The 16,887-nt window shown below is 40.3% G+C and overlaps 2 protein-coding genes across 2 annotated transcripts in view; one reads left to right on the top strand and one right to left on the bottom strand.

The window, feature by feature from the left end:
- The window catches only part of ed (hemicentin protein echinoid), a 107,169-nt gene that overhangs the window by 56,363 nt on the left and 33,919 nt on the right, over positions 1–16,887 (bottom strand). The gene's annotated exons all lie outside the window — the stretch shown is intronic.
- On the top strand, positions 11,238–12,030 carry LOC6629172 (lysophospholipase-like protein 1). Its single transcript, XM_002051875.4, has one exon. The coding sequence runs from the start codon at positions 11,308–11,310 to the stop codon at positions 11,959–11,961; it is 654 nt and encodes a 217-aa protein (XP_002051911.1). The 5' UTR covers positions 11,238–11,307; the 3' UTR covers positions 11,962–12,030.

Genomic DNA, 16,887 nt, shown 5'->3' with positions numbered 1-16,887 from the left:
ATATAATATAATCAATTTCAAATCAAAACAAAAGACAAAAATGTTAAATAAACTTCTGCACAAATTTTGACTCACAAATCAAAACAATGAATCTGAGGATCTCAATGGTAACCTCATTGATTAACATTGGAATCTCAACAACAATTACAATTTCGCAGCTCAAATTGTACAAGAAAAATTAATAAAAGAGAAAAGAAAAATGAAAAATTGATTGCAGTTTGTTAATTTAAGTAAAAACTTAAAAACTTTAATTAATTCGGTTTGAACAACAGCAGCTGCTTTTGAGAAGTAAACTTTTAGTCTGATTTTCAGCTGACAACAGCAGCTGAGAAATTGTTCGTTCGCTCGACTATCTGCTCTCGCATTATCAAAACTATTTCGCAAGTGTAAACAAACAAAAGTTTTGCATCTGTGGGCGCGGTCTCGCACCCTCGCACTCTGGCACTCTAGCACTCAATGGGTTAAAGTGGGAAGGCGAATTCTGCCAGATTGCGGTGCCCAGATCTTTGAATGCATTGCGTCTGGGTCTGGGTCTCGTTTGGGCATGAACTGTGCTGGGTTGCGGCTGGTTGTTCTGCTAGCTAGCTAGGTGCCGTTATTTCATTACCACTTTTGCATGACAATGCAGAAAGAAAAAACAGCGGCAGGGAGCGGGTAAGCGGGTTGAGAAAGCTGGCGACCCTCGTCGAACTGTGCACTGATGTGTTTTGCTCTGGGCACCCAAAAACTCAAGACTCAAGACTCGTGTGTCGTGTCGAGAGTCAAGAGTCGAGTCGAGACTTGAAAACTTTGCAACATTGCAGCAGCAGCGCGTTTTTCTTTTCGTTTTTTTTATTTTATTTTTTTGTTGTTGTTGTATGCAGCGCCGAAACGGGCCCAAATTGCTTTGGCAAAAGTGGAAAAACCGGTCCAAGTTGCAGTAAAGATACACACATGATTTCAAGCACACACACACACACATAAACACAGACACCCATTCCTGTTGTTGATAGTGCGAATGTGTGCGGTTAACATGGCTTAAGAAACTTTTGTGGGCTGCACTCCGCACTTCGCCGTTTGGAAAAGTTTTTCTCTGTTGGCCGCCTGAGTAGCAACAACAGATAAGTTGCAACTTTCAAAACTTGCCCCCAAAAAATGTTTTCTGTTTTCTTTACATTTTCGAATTGTTGTTTTTTCGTTTTTTGGTTGGTATTTTTCTTTTCTTTTTTTTCGTGCCATGTTTACAAGACGCCCTCTTTTACAGTGGCAACAACAAAGCAAATGCAATTTTTGGTGTTTTTTTTTGTTTTTTTTTGTATTTACTCCGGCAAAAAGTTTTTTCCAACACTTGTTGAGTGGCGCGAACCACGTGGACAACTAACGATGCAATTTTTATTTTGTAAATTAACTGCAATTTTTTATTTATTTTTTGGCCATTTTTGCGTAAAGTTAAGCTGCTCAAAGGCACAGCTTACGTTGAAATTTTTATGCAGTTCCCAGGTAGTATATGTATATTCTATCAAGAGAGCTACAAAAAGTATTTTATTGTGTTACAAACAGCACGAATTTGCTAAATATGCGACTTTACACACACACTATATTTTAATAAAAGTAAGAAAATATCGTTGCTAAACGAAATATTTATGATTTATCATTGTATGAAATGTATATATTATGTTATATTATTTTATGAATCATAGATAATAGTTTTTATGTAATATTTGAAATTTTTGAAATATTCAAATACAAATTAAAAACTCAAAATACGATTAAATGTGCACAATCTTCTCTAGTTATTTTTGTGGAAATTATATTGTAGCAATCTGAGCATTCGTGATATATTTGAAATATTGTGATTATTCATATATATAAGATTCCTTCTACAATTTCAATACCTAATTCGAATTCTTGATCCGCACTCATTAAAGTCAAACACCATTTTATAGGGCATTTGACAGTCGGATGGGGTCAATGTTAGCGCGCTTTGGCAGCTTTTCGTTTATTATCCCGAGTGTATTTGCCCAAAATTCCACTTGGTTGTGGCATCCACATGCATGCTTATGCTTGCAACCGCACCACTCTGCCACCTTGCCACGCAACATCAAACACCACCCAAAACCGTCTCCCTGCAGTCCAAACTTTTGCACTCAACGGCAAGCCGCCAAAAAAAAGACAACCAAAATAAATAAAAAAGAGCGAAAAACGCAGTCAAAGAACTTTTTCAAACGCTTGGCTGTTGACTTGTTTTCTTCTTTTTTTTTATGGTCAGAGACTTGCCCAACTCATATGCCAAGCCCTCCAATCCAGCAGTCCCTATTCCCTCCGCTGCTCTGTCTTTTTGCGCTCCTCAGCTGTCTGTATCACTCGATCAACAGTGCAAAATTCAATTTCACTTTTGGCACGCAAAAAACTTTTGACTTTTGGCGGTACACGCTGGGGCAGGCGGCGCATCACTTATCATATTCCAATTGCCCGCCCCAAAGCCATCAACCCCTCTTTACCCTTCCGACCCAACCAAGCAGGTGGCGCGCAGAAGTTTTGCTTCAAATAAACTTTAGACTTTAAGACCAAAAATTGCGTCGAAATTTCATTTATAAAAATTGCATTGTAGCTTCTGCACAAAATTAACCAAAAAAAAAAAAAAAAAAAAAGTGTGAGGAGAGGGATTAGATTGGCAGGGTGCGGGATAGCTGAAGGCCTTACAGTTTATTACAATGTGCTGTTGGCGTTGCAAATCCCCCGATGCGCACATACAGCATGCAGCATGAAACAAGAAGTGGAGACAAATTTACTCAGTGAAAACACCCAAAGGCAATCTGTAAGATACAAAAGTATCTTTTGCCAGCTGCGGCGACGCATTGCTCGCCCGGCCCAAAGTAATGACCAAAGCACGAGCTACAAAAACAAGTTGGCTGTTGCTGTTTTCTTTTTTCTTTACGCCCGCTGGCCACTTGAGAGGAAATATCTGAGCATTTCGAACATTTACGCTTCATCGATTGTGGACCAAGTTGTGCCGGCTAAGACACAAAAAAAAAAAAACAGAAAAGAAATAGCCAGTAAAGTATCTGCCAGATAGATACGAGTGCGCACAAGGTAGCAAAGTTTGCTGGCCAAACAAATAAACCACAGAGCTGCAGAGCTACAGAGCTACAGAGCTACAGAGCTGTCCCTCCCGTCAACCGCCCGACCCGCTGCTGTCGTCGTGCCTAAAACTTTTGTTTGCCCAAGTGCAGCGGGCAAAGCGATAAAAAGCCACAGCACGAAACCTAGTTGAGTCACTGAAGAGGAAAAGGACCGAACTAGCGGACGGGTTAGCCGGGCAGGCTGGAAAACTCGTTGGGCTGACCGGGCCAAGTTTACGAGCAGCTTCAATGGCCACACATTTGTTGACAGATCAGCGGGGCCAGCAGCGGGTGTGACTACCGTGCAGCGGGTGGCAGGGGAGGAAGGCGGTTGGCGGACAATTTTCTCATTAGCAGCTGGCCAGACAGTTCAGCAATTGACACGGGGCTAATTAAAACATATTTGCAACAACATCGATTTGATTGATAACAAGCAGCAACACAGAATAAAAACACAAGCAAAACAAGCCAATGTGTAGTCGGGAGTGCGCGACTAGAAGATGCGCTTGACTTGTGTATGCTATAAGAAATACCCAAAAAAAATTTGATGTCCAGCTAAAACTTTGTCTTATCTATGATTTGTTAATGGAAGAGCATATCGATAAGAATAATGATGCATTTCATTTGAATATATACTTTATATTTCAGCTCTCCTAGTTTCTCGAGACGGAAATAAGGAGTTGAATCGACTTCGTTCAACCCAGCTGCCTTCTGTGCACACAGCTAATATACCCTGCTTTATTAACCATTTTAAATGCGCAAACAAAATGTAAGAGTACAAACGCTGTTTGGCAGCGAAAATTTCACTTAAGCTGCCAATTTGGCAATTTGTTTGTTCGAAAATAATTTGCAGTACTCATCGCAGCGTCACCAAAGACGGACCATGCCCCATGCGCCACACTTGCTTGCAACTTCATTTTTCATATGCTCAATGGGGCATGCTGTTAATTGGCAGCTTAAGCAAGGCGCTGAGCTGCAGCTGAGCTCTGCTGAGCTGCAAATGAAGCAAGCGAGAAACGACCAGAAGAAGCAGCAGCAGTAGCAGCAGCTAGTTGAGCTTAATGAGTGCCCGAGTCAGAGCGAATGGCATTTATGATATTAAGCATTACGAGTAACTAAATGGTTCAAGTGCTGTTCTACAAGTTGTTCATGAATTAAGAAAAACTAATCCAAAGAGATTTAATTATATAAGACGTAAGTCTATTGATAATCTTTTACAGATTAAAGTATAAAACGAGCATGATAGCAAGACTTTTTTCCTTTTTCAGATATTTGCGGAATGTTTTGTCATACAAGATGCCTCTATTTCACCGATCTTTCCTATATCAGCTATATGATATAGTTGTCCGATGTCTTCTTTGCGTTGCACATTTCAAGTCAATACTAAAATATAAAAGTTGAAAGCAGTCTGCGCCCAAGTTTATAAAGAGATATCGATTTGCCGCAAAAAAAAACCCCAAAATAATACATATCAAACATTTTTATCGGGTTTCAAGCTGCTTTATAAGGGACTTTGAGTAATTGTTAAACTGAACAATGGAATAATTAAATATGCTAAATTATGCAACATCGTTTAAACACAGTTCTGCACACATACAAAAGTAATATGATAATAAGCTCTGTAAAAAAATTAACGAAATTTCGCGTAGGAAAATGCCAGTAGTTCGTTTAGCCGGAAAATGTGGAAATTGTGTTTTTATGACATTTACAAAAGTTATGTAAAAATTTGTTTTTTAAAGAACGTTTTTTTTTGTAATACTTTGAAATTGTTTTCTACAATTTTTAATGCTGAAAAATTGCACATATAAATATAAAAATATATAATTTATTTTTTATGTATATAAATTTTCTTCTTCTTTTGGGCCATCTCATGTTTCGCATAGCGATTGGTTCGCTGTGACAATAATAATAAACATGTGAATAATATTAATAATAATATATGCATTTATCTGGTTCGTTTTGCTTGGCGCATCTGTTTTTCGGTTAGCATAAATTTGAAAAATGTTGCGCAAATAAATTATCTGCAACATTTTTCTTCTTCTCTTCATTTGATAATTTATGCAATAACAAGAATTTCTCTGCTTTCAATTAAAATGTTTAGCGAAACTCCCGCGAAATTTCCGCAGCTGTTAATATTATAATAATTTTATGGTTTTTTTTTTTTTTTTTGTGGGCATGTTTCAATTTTTTTTCATTCTGGCAATTGGCAAAAATCAACAACAAAAGCGCCAGACGTAAAAACAGCTTACAAAATGTGTGTCTCACAATTTTTCTTGTTGCGTATGTTACACGAGAATTTTCACAATGTTTTTCGTTGGCTGCTTTGTGCTGGGTTTTTCAAGCTTTTCTCTTTATGCTTTGTCGGTCACAAAGGACACGAGACACGTCGTGTGCTAAGCAGCAGCAGCAGCAGCAGCACAGGAAACAGGAAAAAGGAAAAATCACTGGCAATTTGCATAAGATACAATTGAGTGAGTGTCGTCGGCGTTTTTCTTTTTTATTTTTTATATTCCTGCGCATTATTTTGCCTTTGTACGCTCGTGTAATGAATTATCATATTTCATGTGGCTGCCACACAAACACAGACAGCACACACGCACACTCCAAATGTTTGCATTCAAATTTGTGACCCATTCAAGGAATATATATGTATGTACGTATGTATTTACGGAGCCGAATGTAACATTGGGTAACATTGCGCCCAAGCCGCAAGAAATGAGTTACACAAACGAAATGCCGCAAAGTATGCAATAAAAAACACAGCAAAATGTGTTAGAGCTGCTATGTGTGGGTTAGTGTTGACTGACAGCTACCCTGTAATGCATTCAAACGCCGCTTTAAATGAAGCACGCCCCTTAAGAGTTGACACTTGAGTTGTCTTATGGGCACTTCAAGGCCCCGCATGACCGTTTGCAAATTTAGTACAGGGTATCGCAAAACAAAACGAGCAGCACCGAGAAAAATACAAAGCTACACTACAGATTCACAGATGCTGCAAAAGAGCAGATGGGCTGGCGGCGTAAATATAATTCATGAAAATAAACGTATATCTAAAATAAAGCATCGCGGCAAGCAAAGTCGAGTGTTGAGATTGAGCAAGGAGCAAAAGGCGCAAAAGGAGCCGAAATGTAGTTGTTTTAGGTGTGGTTCGTGTCGCGCTGGCTGTTGATTTGGGTCGCGGCTAGGACTTAGCAGCTAAGTCCACAGTATGGATGCTGCAGTTGCTGTTGTTGTTGTCCAGTTTCTGCGGCATCTTGGCAAGAAATGACACTAAAAATATGTAGGGTAGCTGCCCCAATAAAGCAAAAAAAAAAAATAAAAACCCTCAACAACTGTCCATCTGTTTGTCTCCATTCTCAGCTCTTTCACTATGGCTGACTCTTTGTCTCTGGCTGTTTCTTTTGAAATATGCTTTGCAGCAGCTTTTATAAACTGAATGTCCACTGTCCACTGTTTGTTGTTACTGCTGCAGTAAGCGCTTGTCGCTGAACATTTCATTCATTTGTGTTGCGGTTTTTTTCAGCTGACGGCTTACGAGCTGCGCTGCACTTTTCCTTTTGCTGGCTTTTCCATTTTTGTTATTATTATTTCTTTTTTTTTCGCAGCAACGCGATTTTAATTTTTGTACAGCTGCCACGCCCACGCTGTGCTAGCACTGTTGCCCTCATGTTTTGTTAGCATTTTCATAAATTTTCACAGCTCTCACAGAGAGCCAAAGCCTGAGTCTGACGCTGGACCGAGATGGGGGACGTCGGACGTAGCGCAGACCACAAAGCATAGCCCAAGCGTCGTGGGTTACTCATGTGTCATGAGCGCTGACTGGCTGGACCCCCCTCCACCACCCCTTCCTCTTCCGATCCCTTAACTGACTACCCCTCAGCTGCAGCTGGCTTGGAATTACACGCTTGTTACTCATGCAACGGCGCTGTTTGCCTCGTGTTCACCTCGCGATTCTGGTGAACAATTGCCAAGTCTCAAAAACGTAAAACCCATGTGCGCGCGCGGTCTGACAAAGAACAGAGCCAAGAGCGAAGCTCAGTGGCGTACGGGGCAGGGGATTGGCTTGTCGCGGAGTTGAAAGCCGCAGCGGCAGTTGCAGTTGCAGTCACTCGTTTGCAGCCTTTCGATTTGCAAATTGCATAACAATTCGCCAGTTGCCAGTTGGAAAAACTTTTCAAGTGAGTCGCGGCCATGTGTTGGCTAAGTGGGTGGGCGGCTGCAGAGGATTGGGGCGTGGCATGGCTCATAAAGCCACAGACTTTTAGTTGGAGTCTGGTTGAATTAACGCTTCAAGAAATATAGCTTTAAAGCTTTAAAAGCAAGTTTATGCTGAAAAGAAGCGTAATTTAAAATGGTTCGGTTCCAGAACCAGTTCGGCTAATAAACTGGATCGAATTGACGCAAGCTTTAAATAAAAGGCTAAACAACTAAGTTACTAATATCTATCATGGTTCAGGTTCAGAACTAGTTTAAAAGAATGCTTTGAGAGAATGATTTGATTAAAAAGCAAAATGAATATACGATAAGTTTATACCAGAATAGGTACAATACAACTGGAACCGGTTCATTTAAATCTCTTAGTAAACACAAAAATAATTCATTTCAAGAAAAAATTAAAAAGAACTGGCTCATGAGCCTGTTCAATTCCACCTTACTATGTGCGTACGTGCATACGTATTGAATTGTCAGATAAATTCGTATTGAAAATAAATCAAACTAAAGAAAACTTATTTCAGCTTCAGTTCAATTGAACCAGCTCAGCTAAGTCACTCGGCATTGCGCTGGCATTTTGAAGCAGTTCGAAGCAGCGACTTAATCAAAAATAAACACACCACGCTGCACATTGCGTATACGCAATGTTGCCCCATTTTTTCTTTTTTGCACAATTCTTCATCATCTGAACTCAACTAGGTGCAACCCCCACCGCCGACCGCCCGCTCGTACACCCCCGCTGCATTTTTATGATAATTTTAAGTATTATTGCATTGCAATTTTAAATGGCAAACATTTTGTAGCTGTCAGCGGAACAGTACAACTACTTTGCTTTTTAGGGGGTACCGCTGTTAACAACCCCCCCCCCCCCCTTCGCGACCCTTGCTGTGCTCTTTTGCCCAGTCTCCAGCTTGACTTTTATTATATTGTACAATATTTTAATGCAAAATGGAAAAAATTACTTTCATTTTCCTCGGAATTGGTTTTACAAGCAGCAGCAGCAGCAGCAGCAAAAGCCAAGTTAAAAAACTTTGAGCCAAAACAAGCAAACGGCGAAAACAGCGCGCAAAAGTTTTTCTGCTTCTTCGTCCTTTCTTTTTTTTTTTAGCAAGTGAAAAATGCAACAGTATCCCAGCAATTCCCCCGGTCCGCCGGAGTCCCCTATTCTGCATTACAACGCTCAGCTGGGACTGCTTTAGCCCCCCAGCTCCTATTGTGGATCCGCCCGCGCTCTTACTCTCTCTTTTTCTCTCTAGCTCTCCCGTGCAATATATGCAATGCAAAAGTTTTTAATTTAGCGCCAACTTAACGCTGAGACTTACAACGCAAAGCAGCTGGAAGAGAAATGACACAGGCAAGGGGAGAGAGCTGGTGTAGTTGTTGCTAAAATATGCTTTAAAAAATAATCAACTTGCTCAGATTGCAGCCAGCTGGTTCTGCTAACGCCCAAGAAATGGCCCATTTCCTTGGTCCAACTAATTCCCCAGCTGCAATTTCAGCTGCCTGTCGAGCTTAACCCAGCCAAACCTCTGCCTTCACTTCGTAGTTTCGATACCCCCCCTTTGGCGCCTCTGATGGACTGGATGCAGTGATGCCTAAGAAGCATCCAAGCGCATTTCGTGCGTAAATCTGCCTGGCCAGAAATGGACAGCGCCAACGGCTTAAGCCCCACGTCAGTGCTGCTCGCCTCTGCCGCCACCCAAAGAACCCCCAGACGGCGGCCATCAAGAGCTTAGGATCCGGCAAAAGGCATTTCGAAATGCGAGTGGCAGGCAACATGAGGCAGCTGCTGCCTGCCTGTTGACTGCCCGCTACTTGCCACAGCATGAAACATCAGCTTGAAGCTCACTGAACACTGAACGCAGCAAGGTGTGAGCTTTGCACCCTTAAATAATCATAAGAGCGTCTTTGACCCTTACACAATAAACAATTTATACAAACATGTAAAGAAAATAATACTGTAGACTTTTGCATAGTTGTAGTTGAGCCGAAGGATTTACAAAGTCAGACTGAAAGTTATTCCTGATATTTGAGCCTAATTACTTTGCTTCATTTAAGTATTCTCATTAGTCCGTTACAGTTTTATAATTACTTGAAATTATCTAAGTAATTACTTTGCTTCAGTCCAATTCCTCAAAAAATAAAATTGGAAGGCACATAACGCAGCTTTAGTTACTTAAGTAATTACGTTATCCGATTGCAATTACTTCATCATCATATTCATATTATATATATTACAATTGACAGTTATTCCGGATATTTAAGTTAAATTACTTTTAATTTCTTAGGTATTCATTAATTAGTTAGTTATAATTAATCAAGGTATTAAATCTCATGGCCCAAATGTCTGATAATTACTTAAGTAATTACATTATTTAAATGCAATTTATAACAATTAAAATATGGGTAAATATTTGTTTTTCTCAGTTTAAGCGTAGTTTATATTTATAAAATAAGGCCAATTAAGTTTTGACTTTTAACTCTAACATTTAGAGGTCGCCCCTTAATAGTCCAGCTTAGGAACTTTGCAATCAAGGGACTAACTATTGTTTTGATATTCTTAAAGTTAGACTGAGAGTTGCTTGATAGTAATCAAAGGTGAGTTGTTTTTGCCGCCCTACTCCTCATAATCCCCGTATGCTCAACTTGTATCCTTTCACACTTCCTTTCAGTTTGCAACAAACATAAATCGCTCAACTCAAATCGAGTTGAGTTTTAGTTCAGTTTTTGCGCACCTTTAAACTTTAACTAGTTCAGATGGCGTGAGTTTTTCAACGCCCACAATATGAACACAGACACTGCATGGATGTTGGGGGGACAGCGGGAACAGTTCGGGTCAGCGGATCGTGTAGTGTACTAGCTGGACGGGTCAGTTGGTCAGCGGTGGAAATGGGTGTGTGTATGGGGGCGGGTGAAATGCAGCCAACTTTTATTTTGTTACATCGCAGAGAGACTCGCGTGTTGGTCGTCGTGTTGTTGTTGCTGGTCATGTTTTTCTACAATGTTTTTTTTTTTTGTTATTGTTATTTAACCCTTGTCAAGCCGCGCAGCGGCCCCAAAAAAATGTGGGTCACTTGACGCACAGCAACAGCAGCGGCGAGCAGCTGAAGAGCTGCAAACAGGAGCTGGAAAATTTATTGTGCGTCGTTGTCGCCGCCAGTTTTTAGTTTTGGTCAGAGCTTTGACTGCCAAAAACTGGGCAACAACAACCAGAACAACAACAACAACAGCAAAAATGTTGATGTTGTCGTGCATTTGCTCCAGTTTAGGCCCCATTCCTCCCTGTACACACACACACACACACACAAGCCCCCGCCGCTGTTTTATTGAGTGTCTGCGTTTTGGGTTTTCCAGGCAAATAGGAAGTTTATATAGGTTGACAGCTTTTCGGTCTATTCCCGAGCCGAATTCTATTTTGTTTTAATTTATTGAAGCACTTTTGAAAAGCGCGACATTGTTGACCGGCTATATAGATAATATTAATAGCTCCAACTGGTCAGCTAAAAGGTGAATGCTTCTAATGGGCCCCCCCTTTGCTGGGAACGCGCAATGCTAGCCCCTCGAAAAACATTTGCGTGAAAGATGTCACGCCATAAACATTGTTTATTGAACCATTAGGAAAGCGATAGCCAACCCTAACACAATCTCGGTAAAGCTGGCCCAATAAAATGCTGTGACAAATGCCCAACCGAGCAGTGAGATAATATTCGGGCCCAAAAGTGCATTAAATAATTCTTTGTGAAATTAGCTCTCTTTCCCTACACTAGCCAATCGCAATCTGTGCCCAAAAAAGGTCCTTGCAAATAATATGCAGTTTTCGCATGATCACAACTTAGTAACTACTTGGTAATTTGGTATGTAGATTGGCTAAGTAAATACACGACTTACAGTCAGTTGTAGGCCGAATCAAAGCTACTTTTCTCTTTGCTCATGCTGTCATACTTATGAGAAATAGAGAAGTTAAGGAGCTTTATCCTTATCAGTACAACCAACAATGGCATCGATAATGCGCAAACCCAGCGCTAGTGTTATATTCTTTCATGGATCGGGCGATACGGGCCCCAATGTGCTGGAATGGGTGCGCGGTTTGATTGGCAGAGACTTCAAGGGGTCGCATATTAAATATATATTTCCCACGGCACCCATGCAAGAGTATACGCCCTTTGATGGCGAGATGTCCACGGTGTGGTTCAATCGCGAATCCGTTGATATTGCCGCCGAGGAGGATCAGGGCAGCATGGCGCAGAGTTATGATATAGCCAAGCAATTAATACAACAAGAAGTCGATATGGGCATACCACACAGTCGCATAATTGTCGGCGGTTTCTCGATGGGTGGCGCCTTGGCGCTGCACACGGGCTACCACGTGAACCGGAATTTGGCGGGCGTATTTGCACATTCCTCCTTTCTCAATCGTAAGTCAGTGGTCTATGAGTCGCTCGTGGCGGAATCTATGCATCCAGAGCTTCGCATGTTTCATGGCACAGATGACAAAGTGGTCGAGTTTCAATGGGGTCGCGAGACATTTGACAGATTGCAAGAATTGGGCGTTATTGGCACATTTACGAGCTTAAATAATACGGCACATGAGCTGCAGAAGAGTTCAATGCTGGAGGTTGAGCAGTGGATTCTAAAGAAGTTGCCCTAAGAACCTCGCATTTGAATATAAATCCCTTTTAGAACACTGTTCCTCTAATTTCTCTTGGTTTATTGGTTGCCTTAGGGTCTATGATCCGTATAAAGAATTTGTTTCAACAGAAATTGTTATTAAACTACATGCTTTAACTTTAAAATCCAAATATAAAATAAAATATTTGTCCCCCTAAAATATTCTAAGAGATTTTGCCACACTATTTTATTGTTTTCTATTTTATTATGTCATGGTTTTCTTTATTTTTTTTTGGATATAGTCATATGCGTAATTTATATAAAAGAAAATTTAAAACGAGCAATATTTTCGAGCAATGTTTTTAACTGTGGAACATTAATGAACGAATTTTGCAACACTGCAAACCTTTAGCAGTTTCTTTTTCCTAGATATATACGAATGTATATTCTAGAAATTGTTTTAAACTAAATTTAAAATATTTACCTAACCTTAAATAAACATTGGCTATTTTCGAACACTGTTTTAGAATGGATTCCTTTTTGTTTACTTGTCTTTTGCTGCAGTACGGTGCTCGAACTTTATTCCTTTTTTTGTGCGCATAGCAAATACCAATTGAGTAACGCCCTGGGCTACTGCTCTGCTGTTGCCCGCCCCACTCCCCCCCCCCTTTTTTTTCTACTAATGCTGCCCCGCACACCCAACTCATTTGCACCAGCTCTTCCTCTATTTATACACTTCACCACCTGTTTAAATAGCCAAGTTTGTTGCACAGCTAATTAAGTCAAGTTTATGCAAAGGGGTTTCACTCGCTTCGTTTTCGCACGTTCGCACCTGGCACCCCTCTTTTGCTGTTGGCCCCACCCTTCGCCCTACCATCGCTAGCCACCCTTCGCTGTAGCCGTTGAGCTGCTGTGAGCTTCTAATGCCTTTGTTTTCCCACACATTGGCCCCAGCGAGTGGCACCAGCCGAGCTGTTAATGTTAAGTTCTGTTGCAGTTCAGTCCTATCCATTGGCATCCCATTCCGACCCCTTCACTGCTCGGCACTTCCCTCTGTTTTTCTGCTTCCATTGTAATGTGTAAATGAGCCAGTTCTGATGAGCGGAATTGAGTTGGAGCCCCCTGCTCGAGCCTGGCCACAATGACACTGATGGATTTGCTGTTAATCAATATGAAATGAGCAGAGCAACAGCAGCCACCAAACAGTTGCAGACACACACACACACACTGTTGCCTCCCTGCTTGCTGTTGCAGGCAGCCACGCCCCCATCGCCCTCATTGCACAGCTTTAGCTTTTTGCCGCTTTGACGCTTTTGGCCAGAACAGCTGAATGAGATTTCACACAACTCTGGGTTGCCCTTTGCCTGACCAGAACGTGGCATATAGCCAGCGTTTTTTTTTTGCTGGCGTTATGTGTGTTGAGTGTTGGTTAACGTACATTTTCATTTTTTTTTTTTTTTGCCAGTGTGCTTAACTTTTGTTTTATGAGAAAATATTGTACAAGTTTTTTAATTGCTTTTACGCTTAAAAAACACGCAAATTTTACCAGCGAATAAGTCGTGAGTGAGTGTGTGCGTTTGTATGTGTGTGTGAGTGTTGAACAACAACTTTATTTCCATTTCGGTTGCATATTTGGCAACACTCGGAAAAAAACTATGCAGAAAAGTTAATTTCTGCACAAAAATACTTTTTGAAGCAACTGCCAAGTAAAGTTTATAGCCTGTCTGTGTATGTGTATGTGTGTGTATGTGTGTGTGTGTGTGCGTGTGTGTGCGTGTGTGTGTGTAGATGTCTCTGAGTGATTTATGATTACAAATGGAATTTATGAGCAAGTCACATAGCAGACAATTCATAAATATTTATAAATTGTGCCAGCAAAACCGAAACAATTAACTTAATCGATTTGTGGGCGAGAGTCGAAAAATAGGCGGGGCTGGCCACAACAAACGACAGTCGATTGATTACTTAAAAATTATGTGTGAAGCCCAAAAATAAAACCAACAACAACAACAAAAACCGTTGAGAACTTTTGCTGTGAAGTTTTCAAATTAATTCGTGTCTTTAGGCAACCGCAGCCGAAACTTTGGAATTGGCAAACGCTTGAGAAATCTACGTAAAAGAACAATAAATAAATTCAAAAATAGAAAACAAGGTTAATCCCCGATTGACTGATTAGCAGATACCCTGCATTTATTTTTACATGCAACTTACCAACACTTTCCGTTTTAGGGAGTTTTCTTACACTGTTTTTTACACTATTAGACAAGACAAGAGCATACTTCACACTGTTTAGAAGATTTTTACGTAAGCGTATTGTTTTAAAGATTTGTATGGATTTTATTGTCCTTCGCCCACTTTTTCAAGCACATGCAACCCTGTTTACTCGCAGTGTTGTACAGGGCATAATACATTCAAAACATAAAACAGTCTTCAAGGCAATTAGCATATGTCTGCCGCATACATCTTGTATCTGCGATCAGCGCGCCTCTGTGTGTGCAAGTGTGTTTAATTTTAATTGAAATTCATTTACATTTAAAGCCAAACAATTATGCGCATTTTCCCAGGCTCCAAAAGAAACAATTTGTAAATGATGATGCACGCAAGATAAAACCAAAGCCAAAAACAAAAAACGTATGTTGAAAATTTGCATAAATTAAAATAACGAAGAAGACAACAGCCGAAACCGAGAAGAGATATAAAGATGCTAAAATATCTATATCTGTGAACGCTGAAGAGCTGAATGTCGCCTCGTTTATCTACAGACTTGGTCAATAATGCATTATGAGCTGGCCAACAGATGCTGCCACAGCTGAAGGATTATAATGCAGAGAATTTGTGGGCAAAAAAACATTTTGCAGAAGCATTTGCTTCGGGTTGTCGTTTGCGCTCGTTTGAGTAAATGTTTTGTATATGTTTGTAATCTCGTAATCGATGCAATTTATATGAAAATACTAAACAAATTGCATAAGAACACACACAACACACACATTCTCCTCATCTCCCTCCCTCTCTCCCTCTCTCTTACGCATATCTGTGTAATACAATCAAAAACTTTGTTAAGCGCATTATGCATGCCTCGACTGGCGAATTGGGGACGGGCAAGTGGTGCGGGCATCTTCAATGGATTTGCCTGACCAATGGCAATGGCCTTTTGTGTGTTGCCTAGCTAGCTGCTCATTGTGCATGAAGTTTACATGAATTTGCTTGAAATTGTTTGCCCGTTCGCCTTATTGTTGCCACACATGAATTTCATATATCATTTTTTTGCCCTCTTTGTTGCAAACTGAAATGGAAAGTGAGACGAGGCGTGGTAGCCCGCCCAAATGGCTGCTGGTTACATGATGCTCAGCTAAGCAAGTGCGTTGAGCGTAACTTCGCAAACACGTGCCTAATTTTGGCACTTTAAGTTACATATTATTGTGCTTGAGTTCGAACTTGGCAGCACTGATTTGTACAAGCACGCAAGAGCTGGCTAAAACTCTGCAAGATAAACAGATTACAGAATTTTGGGCCAAGTACACACATCAATCTGCATCTTTAACTGACAAGCTGAGCACAAGCTTTAAAGAAAATTAAACAAGCGGCTTAGATTTCTGCACAAACTAGCAAATTTGTCTAAGCTTTTAAGACAATTAAATAATGATAACAAGAATAATAAGAGCACGTGGTTATAAAACAGGCTTGAAAATGTTGTATGCACAAACTTATGTTGCATAAATTTTATAAAATAGCAAGTGAAGATATCTGCGGCACGCCGAAGACTTGAAACCCTTGTCCACACTTGCCTTTTGCAAATATGTGACAAGTGATTCTGCCATACAAGAACCAACTTTTCGACTAATCGTTCCTACGGCAGCTATATGATGATCCGATCCGTCCGGTCTCGACGTAATTACCGCCTAACTGAAAGCCTGAACACTGATATATATATAGTCTTCGGGGTCTGAGATGTCGCCTTCTATGCGTTATACTTATTTCATGACAAAAAATTAATTTGTAAAACTTTGATTTAATAAAAAAAAGGGGGCAAAAAGTAACTTACCCAAAATAAATATGCAAACCAACGAAATTATAAGGCACAAACGAAACGAAACGAAACGAAGCTGATTTTGGTACAGATCCTAAATAAATGAGCTAATGGCAAACAATTTTTTAAAGTTTTCAGTTTGAGGGGCTGGGGGAAGGGCAAATAAAAACTGAGTTTTGGGCAAATATTTGCTGCAAACATACGAAATTTGCCCTGGCAGCAACTGGAAATTGTTGGCCAAGCATTTATTTTCACTGGCAAATTAACTGCTGTTGCTTTTCCTCCTTCTTTCTTTTTTTTGGCCCCTTTGGGAGCTGGCACGTTTAATTGTGCGTGCACAATTTGCACACACGCACACACAAAGTCAATTTAGTGTAAAATTTGAAATGATTTTCACTTTTTTTTTTGCCTGCAAACCTGGCCAAGGACAAAGGATAATCCAGCTGGGAGTAGGCCAGGCACACAAAAAGGCCAAAGCTTTAAACATGTGTTTGTCAACCCGCAAATGAGTTGGCGAATTGTGCATATGACACAGAACGTTGTGTAATTCAGAAAAAGATACTTTTGAGCAAGATGAGTTCGCGGAGCAAAAGCAAACAAATGAACTTGCAAAAAGCAGAGAAAACAGTTGAACGAAAAATTCAAAATACACAACAAAAAAACAGAAACAGAACCAAAACAAGACAAAAGCAGCCCACGAAAACAAATGAGAAATTGCTCAATGCGTACAAAAAATTGTTAAGTAAACAAGTGAAAAATGCAGAAACTGTTTGATAAGAAGAATGAAGAGCGGCAAATGTAAGCAAAAAAACGAACGAATTAAAGTCGCGTACAAATTGCTGAAAGCCGTCCATTAAAAAGCTTGAGTTAAGGAACATGCAACGACTAGCGGATACCCTGCATGCATACGATTCACAAAGATTTGCCTTTTAGAGGCTT

This window comes from Drosophila virilis, chromosome 4 (genome assembly GCF_030788295.1).
Source record: "Drosophila virilis strain 15010-1051.87 chromosome 4, Dvir_AGI_RSII-ME, whole genome shotgun sequence".
NCBI lineage: Eukaryota > Metazoa > Arthropoda > Insecta > Diptera > Drosophilidae > Drosophila > Drosophila virilis.
The sequence above is the reverse complement of the archived record's forward strand: the minus strand, read 5'-3'. Positions and strand labels throughout refer to the sequence as shown.